The sequence below is a fragment of the Oncorhynchus mykiss genome, unplaced genomic scaffold (assembly GCF_013265735.2).
Source record: "Oncorhynchus mykiss isolate Arlee unplaced genomic scaffold, USDA_OmykA_1.1 un_scaffold_227, whole genome shotgun sequence".
Lineage (NCBI taxonomy): Eukaryota > Metazoa > Chordata > Actinopteri > Salmoniformes > Salmonidae > Oncorhynchus > Oncorhynchus mykiss.
The window spans coordinates 377745-387340 of NW_023493695.1; the positions used below are offsets into that span (position 1 = coordinate 377745).

The 9596-nt window shown below is 47.0% G+C and overlaps 1 protein-coding gene across 1 annotated transcript; it reads left to right on the forward strand.

Annotated features, from left to right (window-relative positions):
- The first annotated feature begins 5711 nt into the window (after positions 1–5711).
- On the forward strand, positions 5712–7364 carry LOC118948225 (basic proline-rich protein-like). Its single transcript, XM_036973270.1, has 5 exons — positions 5712–5864; positions 6131–6240; positions 6413–6428; positions 6633–6883; positions 7187–7364. Exons 1-5 carry the CDS (start codon positions 5712–5714, stop codon positions 7362–7364), a joined length of 708 nt encoding a protein of 235 aa, XP_036829165.1.
- The last annotated feature ends 2232 nt before the right edge of the window (positions 7365–9596 follow it).

Below are 9596 nucleotides of genomic sequence, written 5' to 3' on the forward strand. Positions count from 1 at the left end.
AGACAAAAAGATGGTGAGAATTTAGAATTGCATGTATCTGCATCACAGGTGGCTGGTGGCACCTTAATTGGGGAGGACAGGCTCAAAGTAATGGCTGGAAAAGAATCCTCCCCTCACCAGCCTCCTGTGATCTGCAGGCCCAAACACACATACAATAAACCAAAATGGCCTAAACACACATACAGTAACCACTAATGGTTTATAAACAGTCAGACAGAACAAGGATCAATTAAGGCACTCCGTTTTGTATTGATGGCCATTGTCAATAACCATAATCAATACTAAATGTGTTTTAACTCAGGCCATCAGGATCATGGAAGTGTTCCAAAGGGCACCCTGTTCCCTATTTGACCAGGCCCCGAAAGTAGTGTACTACGTAGGGAATAGGGAGCTATTTGGAACAGAGTCCGAGCAGTGGAGGAACGCCCAGGATTGGAAGAGCAGTTAGACAGAGAAAAGACCTGACTGTAGAATTAGAATGAGGAGTTGTAAGAGCCGTCAGACCTGACTGTAGAATTAGAATGAGGAGTTGTAAGAGCCGTCAGACCTGACTGTAGAATTAGAATGAGGAGTTCTGAGAGCCGTCAGACCTGACTGTAGAATTAGAATGAGGAGTTCTGAGAGCCGTCAGACCTGACTGTAGAATTAGAATGAGGAGTTCTGAGAGCCGTCAGACCTCTGCTGCACCTTGGTGGCTGGTGTATATATTCCTGGGTGGTGTATATGTACACTACCAGTCAAAAGTTTGAGAACACCTACTCATTCAAGGGTTTTGCTTCATTTGTACTATTTTCAATATTGTAGAATATTTTTTGTCCATTAAAATAACATCAAATTGATCAGAAATACAGTGTAGACATTGTTAATGCTGTAAATTAGTATTGTTGCTGGAAACGGATGATTTTTTATGGAATATCTACACAGGCCCATTATCAGCAACCATCACTCCTGTGTTCCAATGGCACGTTGTGTCAGCTAATCAAAGTTAATCATTTTAAAAGTCTAATTGATTACTAGAAAACCCTTTTGCAATTATGTTAGCTGAAAACTGTTGTCCTGATTAAAGAAGCAATAAAACTGGCCTTCTTTTGACTAGTTGAGTGTCTGGAGCATCAACATTTATGGGTTTGATTACAGGCTTGAAACAGACTCAATCAGGGACATGTTAAAAATGTCAGTGAAGATACCTGCCAGTTTGTCAGCACATGCCCGGAGCACACGTCCTGGTAATCAGTGATTTAGCTCGTCTGGTAGGCTCGTGTCACTGGGCAGCTCGTGGCTGTGCTTCCCTTTGTAGTCTGTAATAGTTTGCAAGCCCTGCCACATAAGACGAGTGTCAGAGCCGGTGTAGTATGATTCAATCTTAGCCCTGTATTGACGCATTGCCTGTTTGATGGTTAGTCGAAGGGCATAGCAGGATTTCTTATAAGCTTCCGGGTTAGAGTTCCGCACCTTGAAAGCGGCAAAAGCGGCCCTTCTTCTCAGTGTGAATGTTGCCTGTAATCCATGGCTTCTGGTTGGGGTATGTACGTACAGTCACTGTGGTGACAACGTCCTCAATGCACTTATTGTTAAAGCCAGTGACTGATGTGGTGTACTCCTCAATGCCATCGGAAGAATCCCGGAACATATTCCAGTCTGTGATAACAAAACAGTCCTGTAGTTTAGCATCTGCTTCATCTGACCACTTTTTTATAGATCTAGTCACTGGTGCTTCCTGCTTTAATTTTAGCTTGTAAGCAGGAATCAGGAGGATAGGGTTGTGGTCGGATTTACCAAATAGAGGGCGAGGGAGAGCTTTGTACGCGTCTCTGTTCTGTGGAGTACAGGTGATCTAGAATGTTTTTCCCTCTGGTTGCACATTTAACATGTTGATAGAGTTTTGTAGAACTGATTTAATTTTCCCTGCATTAAAGTCTCCGGCCACTAGGAGCGCCGCCTCTGGATGAGCGGTTTCCTGTTAGCTTATTTCCTTATACAGCTGACTGAGTGCGGTCTTAGTGTCAGCATCTGTCTGTGGTGGTAAATAAACAGCCACAAAAAGTATAGCTGAAAACTCTCTAGGCAAGTAGTGTGGCCTGCAATTTATCACAATATACTCTTATACTCTACCTCAGACGAGCAATATCCAGAGACTTCCTCAGATTTCGTACACCAGCTGTTTACAAATATGCACAGACCCCCCCCCCCCCCCACCCTCGTCTTACCGTTAGTGTGCCGTTCTATAATGCCCCTGCATCCCGCTAGCTGAATATCCATGTTGTCAACCAGCCATAGAAACACAGGATATTACAGTTTTTGATGTCCCGTTAGTAGGATATTCGTGATCGTACCTCGTCTAATTTTTTGTCCAATGATTGCATGTTGGCGAGTAATATTGACGCTAACCGCAGCTTTCCCACTCGCCTTCTGCGGGTCCTCCCGAGGCATCCCGCTCTGTCTCCCCTGTACCTGCATTTCTTCCTCTTGCAAATAACTGGGATGTTGAACCTATCGGGTGTTTGGAGAATGTCCTGTGCGTCCTGCTTGTTGAAAAAAACAATCGTGGTCTAATCCGAGGTGAGTGATCGCTGTCCTGATATCCAGAAGCTATTTTTTGCCGTAAGATACGGTTGCAGAAACATGATGTACAAAATAAGTTACAAATAACGTGAAAAAAAACACATAACAGCACAATTGGTTGGGCGCCTGTAAAACTGCTGCCATTTCTTCCAGCGCAATCTAACTGGTTGTCTTTCAGGACCTCCATGTACAGATACAAACTGGTTGTCTTTCAGAGCCTCCATGTACAGATACAAACTGGTTGTCTATCAGGACCTCCATGTACAGATACAAACTGGTTGTCTTTCAGGACCTCCATGTACAGATACAAACTGGTTGTCTTTCAGAGCAGAGCCTCCATGTAGATACAAACTAGTTGTCTTTCAGGACCTCCATGTACAGATACAAACTGGTTGTCTTTCAGGGCCTCCATGTACAGATACAAACTGGTTGTCTTTCAGAGCAGAGCCTCCATGTACAGGTACAAACTGGTTGTCTTTCAGGACCTCCATGTACAGATACAAACTGGTTGTCTTTCAGGACCTCCATGTACAGATACAAACTGGTTGTCTTTCAGGGCCTCCATGTACAGATACAAACTGGTTGTCTTTCAGAGCAGAGCCTCCATGTACAGGTACAAACTGGTTGTCTTTCAGGGCCTCCATGTGCAGATACAAACTGGTTGTCTATCAGAGCCTCCATGTACAGATACAAACTGGTTGTCTATCAGAGCCTCCATGTGCAGATACAAACTGGTTGTCTTTCAGAGCCTCCATGTGCAGATACAAACTGGTTGTCTTTCAGAGCCTCCATGTGCAGATACAAACTGGTTGTCTTTCAGAGCCTCCATGTACAGATACAAACTGGTTGTCTATCAGGGCCTCCATGTACAGATACAAACTGGTTGTCTATCAGGGCCTCCATGTACAGATACAAACTGGTTGTCTATCAGAGCCTCCATGTACAGATACAAACTGGTTGTCTATCAGAGCCTCCATGTACAGATACAAACTGGTTGTCTATCAGAGCCTCCATGTGCAGATACAAACTGGTTGTCTTTCAGAGCAGAGCCTCCATGTGCAGATACAAACTGGTTGTCTATCAGAGCAGAGCCTCCATGTACAGATACAAACTGGTTGTCTTTCAGGACCTCCATGTACAGATACAAACTGGTTGTCTATCAGGACCTCCATGTGCAGATACAAACTGGTTGTCTATCAGAGCCTCCATGTACAGATACAAACTGGTTGTCTTTCAGGGCCTCCATGTACAGATACAAACTGGTTGTCTATCAGAGCCTCCATGTGCAGATACAAACTGGTTGTCTTTCAGAGCCTCCATGTGCAGATACAAACTGGTTGTCTTTCAGAGCAGAGCCTCCATGTGCAGATACAAACTGGTTGTCTATCAGGACCTCCATGTACAGATACAAACTGGTTGTCTATCAGGGCCTCCATGTACAGATACAAACTGGTTGTCTTTCAGGGCCTCCATGTACAGATACAAACTGGTTGTCTATCAGAGCCTCCATGTACAGATACAAACTGGTTGTCTTTCAGAGCCTCCATGTACAGATACAAACTGGTTGTCTTTCAGAGCCTCCATGTACAGATACAAACTGGTTGTCTATCAGAGCCTCCATGTGCAGATACAAACTGGTTGTCTTTCAGAGCAGAGCCTCCATGTACAGATACAAACTGGTTGTCTATCAGAGCCTCCATGTACAGATACAAACTGGTTGTCTTTCAGAGCAGAGCCTCCATGTACAGATACAAACTGGTTGTCTTTCAGAGCAGAGCCTCCATGTACAGATACAAACTGGTTGTCTTTCAGAGCCTCCATGTACAGATACAAACTGGTTGTCTATCAGAGCCTCCATGTACAGATACAAACTGGTTGTCTATCAGGACCTCCATGTACAGATACAAACTGGTTGTCTTTCAGAGCCTCCATGTACAGATACAAACTGGTTGTCTATCAGAGCCTCCATGTGCAGATACAAACTGGTTGTCTTTCAGAGCCTCCATGTGCAGATACAAACTGGTTGTCTATCAGAGCCTCCATGTACAGATACAAACTGGTTGTCTATCAGAGCCTCCATGTGCAGATACAAACTGGTTGTCTTTCAGAGCCTCCATGTGCAGATACAAACTGATTGTCTATCAGAGCCTCCATGTACAGATACAAACTGGTTGTCTATCAGAGCCTCCATGTACAGATACAAACTGGTTGTCTTTCAGAGCAGAGCCTCCATGTACAGATACAAACTGGTTGTCTATCAGAGCCTCCATGTGCAGATACAAACTGGTTGTCTTTCAGAGCCTCCATGTACAGATACAAACTGGTTGTCTATCAGAGCCTCCATGTACAGATACAAACTGGTTGTCTATCAGGGCCTCCATGTACAGATACAAACTGGTTGTCTATCAGAGCCTCCATGTACAGATACAAACTGGTTGTCTATCAGGGCCTCCATGTACAGATACAAACTGGTTGTCTTTCAGGGCCTCCATGTACAGATACAAACTGGTTGTCTTTCAGGGCCTCCATGTACAGATACAAACTGGTTGTCTTTCAGAGCAGAGCCTCCATGTACAGATACAAACTGGTTGTCTTTCAGAGCAGAGCCTCCATGTACAGGTACAAACTGGTTGTCTTTCAGAGCAGAGCCTCCATGTACAGATACAAACTGGTTGTCTTTCAGAGCAGAGCCTCCATGTACAGATACAAACTGGTTGTCTTTCAGAGCAGAGCCTCCATGTACAGGTACAAACTGGTTGTCTATCAGAGCCTCCATGTACAGATACAAACTGGTTGTCTATCAGAGCCTCCATGTGCAGATACAAACTGGTTGTCTATCAGAGCCTCCATGTGCAGATACAAACTGGTTGTCTATCAGAGCCTCCATGTGCAGATACAAACTGGTTGTCTATCAGAGCAGAGCCTCCATGTACAGATACAAACTGGTTGTCTTTCAGAGCCTCCATGTACAGATACAAACTGGTTGTCTATCAGGGCCTCCATGTACAGATACAAACTGGTTGTCTATCAGGGCCTCCATGTACAGATACAAACTGGTTGTCTATCAGAGCCTCCATGTGCAGATACAAACTGGTTGTCTATCAGAGCCTCCATGTACAGATACAAACTGGTTGTCTTTCAGGACCTCCATGCACAGATTCAGTACAGCCATATTGACAGTAGGACCCTCCTCCATCCTCCCCAAGGCCCCAGCTGAGTTCACCCAGCCCTCAGAGCAGCAGACTAACAAACAGCCGTCACATCAGATCTGTGTTCATCCATCCAGCCACCGCCGGCAGGAGGTAGGACAAAGAGATTCCCAGTCCTGGTCTCCATGACTGCCTGCTCCTTCAACCCCTCCCCCATTACTGATCCTCCAGCAACCGCTGGCAGGAGGTAGGACAAAGAGATTCCCAGTCCTGGTCTCCATGACTGCCTGCTCCTTCAACCCCTCCCCCATTACTGATCCTCCAGCCACCGCTGGCAGGAGGTAGGACAAAGAGATTCCCAGTCCTGGTCTCCATGACTGCCTGCTCCTTCAACCCCTCCCCCATTACTGATCCTCCAGCCACCGCTGGCAGGAGGTAGGACAAAGAGATTCCCAGTCCTGGTCTCCATGACTGCCTGCTCCTTCAACCCCTCCCCCATTACTGATCCTCCAGCCACCGCTGGCAGGAGGTAGGACAAAGAGATTCCCAGTCCTGGTCTCCATGACTGCCTGCTCCTTCAACCCCTCCCCCATTACTGATCCTCCAGCCACCGCTGGCAGGAGGTAGGACAAAGAGATTCCCAGTCCTGGTCTCCATGACTGCCTGCTCCTTCAACCCCTCCCCCATTACTGATCCTCCAGCCACCGCTGGCAGGAGGTAGGACAAAGAGATTCCCAGTCCTGGTCTCCATGACTGCCTGCTCCTTCAACCCCTCCCCCATTACTGATCCTCCAGAATCATCGTTATTAGACAACTACATTTACATGTACCAGGAATTTGATCTGTTGAAATGGTGTGGATCACAGACAGACCGAACACATAGACAAACGTACTGTCCTCCTCCTTCTGGTCCTCCCCCAGGGCCTGTCCTCCTCCTTCTGGTCCTTCCCCTGTCCTCCTCCCTCTGGTCCTCCCCCAGGGCCTGTCCTCCTCCCTCTGGTCCTCCCCCAGGGCCTGTCCTCCTCCCTCTGGTCCTCCCCCAGGGCCTGTCCTCCTCCCTCTGGTCCTCACCCAGGGCCTGTCCTCCTCCCTCTGGTCCTCACCCAGGGCCTGTCCTCCTCCCTCTGGTCCTCCCCCAGGGCCTGTCCTCCTCCCTCTGGTCCTCCCCCAGGGCCTGTCCTCCTCCCTCAGGGCCTGTCCTCCTCCCCCAGGGCCTGTCCTCCTCCCCCAGGGCCTGTCCTCCTCCCCCAGGGCCTGTCCTCCTCCCCCAGGGCCTGTCCTCCTCCCCCAGTCCCCCAGGGCCTGTCCTCCTCCCCCAGGGCCTGTCCTCCTCCCTCTGGTCCTCCCCCAGGGCCTGTCCTCCTCCCTCTGGTCCTCCCCCAGGGCCTGTCCTCCTCCCTCTGGTCCTCCCCCAGGGCCTGTCCTCCTCCCTCAGGGCCTGTCCTCCTCCCCCAGGGCCTGTCCTCCTCCCCCAGGGCCTGTCCTCCTCCCCCAGGGCCGGTCCTCCTCCCCCAGGGCCGGTCCTCCTCCCCCAGGGCCGGTCCTCCTCCCCCAGGGCCGGTCCTCCTCCCCCAGGGCCGGTCCTCCTCCCCCAGGGCCGGTCCTCCTCCCCCAGGGCCGGTCCTCCTCCCTCTGGTCCTCCCCCAGATCTGATCCGATTGGTCAAAAGACAAATTAGTGGGGGGGGGGGAATCAGAATTGAACTGCCTGTGTAAAAGCAGCCTTAGAGACTTTGTTTACCTTTTGTAGAATATATTCTTTGATCCCGTAAACATCTGCTTCAAAACACGACAGGTGAATACAGTCGATCAGAAAGCAAACACAGCAACATGACTCTGAAACATACCAGACGGGTGGAGTAATGATGGGCAGCTTGTATTTTATTACAAAATAGAGCAGTTATTTGGGAGAGTAAGGAGAGCGTGTAACCATACATTATTCATACAAAGACAAAGAATAGCAAGAGATAATATACAGCTTCAAAACAAATATAGGAAAATACGTAGGAAATAGCAACAGAATCCTCCATTTTGCTTTCATTGCAGCCTCATGATTTTAAACGTGGGTAAATGTGAATACGTGACTGTTAGTGTTAAAGTGGAGAGAGAGAACTGTGAATATAGCCTCGTCAACCAGACTACTATGACTATACTGTAACAAATCAATTCTATGTTTTTTTTTAACATTTTCTTTTCTAGGAGATAAAATGTTGAAACAATGACAGTATTTATTTCTGGCTCGACTGAAATCAGAGAGGGAGCCTTTAACAACCGATAGAAAAAAGTACAACGATTAAATCAACAAAGAAGCAGAGCCAGAATATATGACCTTTACCTGGGTATCTACATTGATTAACCAATCAAAGGAAGGGGAAGGGCCAGAAGTCTGGCAGGCTCTCATAACTCTGAGCTCCAGAACCAAAGTTATTTGTGATTACATTACTTGATGCTCATTGGTCAGTCTTAGGACATTACTGATGCTCATTGGTCAGTCTTAGGACATTACTTGATGCTCATTGGTCAGTCTTAGGATTCGTCCAAAATGGCACCCTATTCCCTTTACAGTACACTACTTCTGGTCCCTAGTGCACTATATAGGGAAAAGGGTGCCATTTGGGATGAATGGACCCGGGTTATTCCCTATGGATTATGGTAAAAAGTAGGTCACTATATAGGGAATAGGGTGCCATTTGGGAAGAATGGACCCGGGTTATTCCCTATGGATTATGGTAAAAAGTAGGTCACTGTATTGGAAATATGTTGCGATTTGGGACGTAGACTGAGTTATGACTGAGAATTAATATAGACGTCACTATTAAGATACCTGGAATAAGGTCTGTTCACTGGCATATTCACTCACTGCTGCCCACACTAGAAAAATGACCAATCTCACACAGGGTAAAAAAAAAGGAACAGTCAGCCACCTTAATGCATCCCTGTACAGATAAGATACCTGTGAAGTCGTCGTCTTCTTCAATAATGCTTTTCTTTCTGAAGCCAGACACACATATTTATACACAGGGGCAAATCTTTGGTTTTAGAAGTTGGGGAGGACATATCAAAAACAAAATGTATCCAGTCAGATAAACACTCCAAACAGCCTACCCAACCTCTCGGAGGCGTCCGCATGGTCCTAAAGCACACCGTTGCCTCGTTTAGTATCACGTTCCAATGATAAAACTGGGTGGGGGAGGGGACAAAAATACAATTTCAGAATGTGGGGGGGGACATGTCCCCCCCTGTTCCCAGTGAAAGTTGCGCCCCTGTTTATACACGTCTTTCATTAACACTTTGTGTAATTAAATAGTCATTTTAACAGATATTCTCTGTCTGTATGTCCAGACACAAAGCATCATCAACATGTTACAGACCACAACACAGTTAGCGTCTGGTTTAAACACAGCAGAGCTTGCTGATGCGTCGGTGTGGTTCAACAACAACAACAAATTTAAAATGGAGAGATTCTACCTAAACGTCTCCAATAACAACACAAATGTTAATTTTCTATTGCAAAACATTTTGCTACGGTGTGCCCTAATGAACACTAAAAAGGTCCAGTGAGACAGCTGGACTGTCCTAGTGAGGGCCCTAGAGGTGAGTGAGAACAGCATCCCAAATGGCACCCTATCTTGGACCCGGGCCTACAGGGCCCAATGTAGGGAACAGGGAGCCATATGGAATGCAACAGACGTGTTGATGCAGTCAGGCCAGGTGCACTACACTACTGCAGCTATGAACAGTTTCTACCTCTCTTTTTAAGTGGGGAAGGAAGGAAGTGGTTAGCTGTTATTATCAGACACTCTGTAGCCTGTTAGCTCTGACATGATTGTAGAACCTGACTGACACACACTTGCAGAAGGATTTTCATTGCAGAGAAATATGGACA

Excerpts from the sequence above, each read along its gene's own strand:
- LOC118948225 (XM_036973270.1), top strand. The coding sequence starts at position 5,712 with ATGCACAGATTCAGTACAGCCATATTGACAGTAGGACCCTCCTCCATC. Across the intron at positions 5,865-6,130 it reads CCAGCCACCGCCGGCAGGAG|CCACCGCTGGCAGGAGGTAG; the intron begins GTAGGACAAAGA and ends CTGATCCTCCAG. Across the intron at positions 6,884-7,186 it reads CCCTCTGGTCCTCCCCCAGG|GGCCTGTCCTCCTCCCCCAG; the intron begins GCCTGTCCTCCT and ends CTCCTCCCCCAG.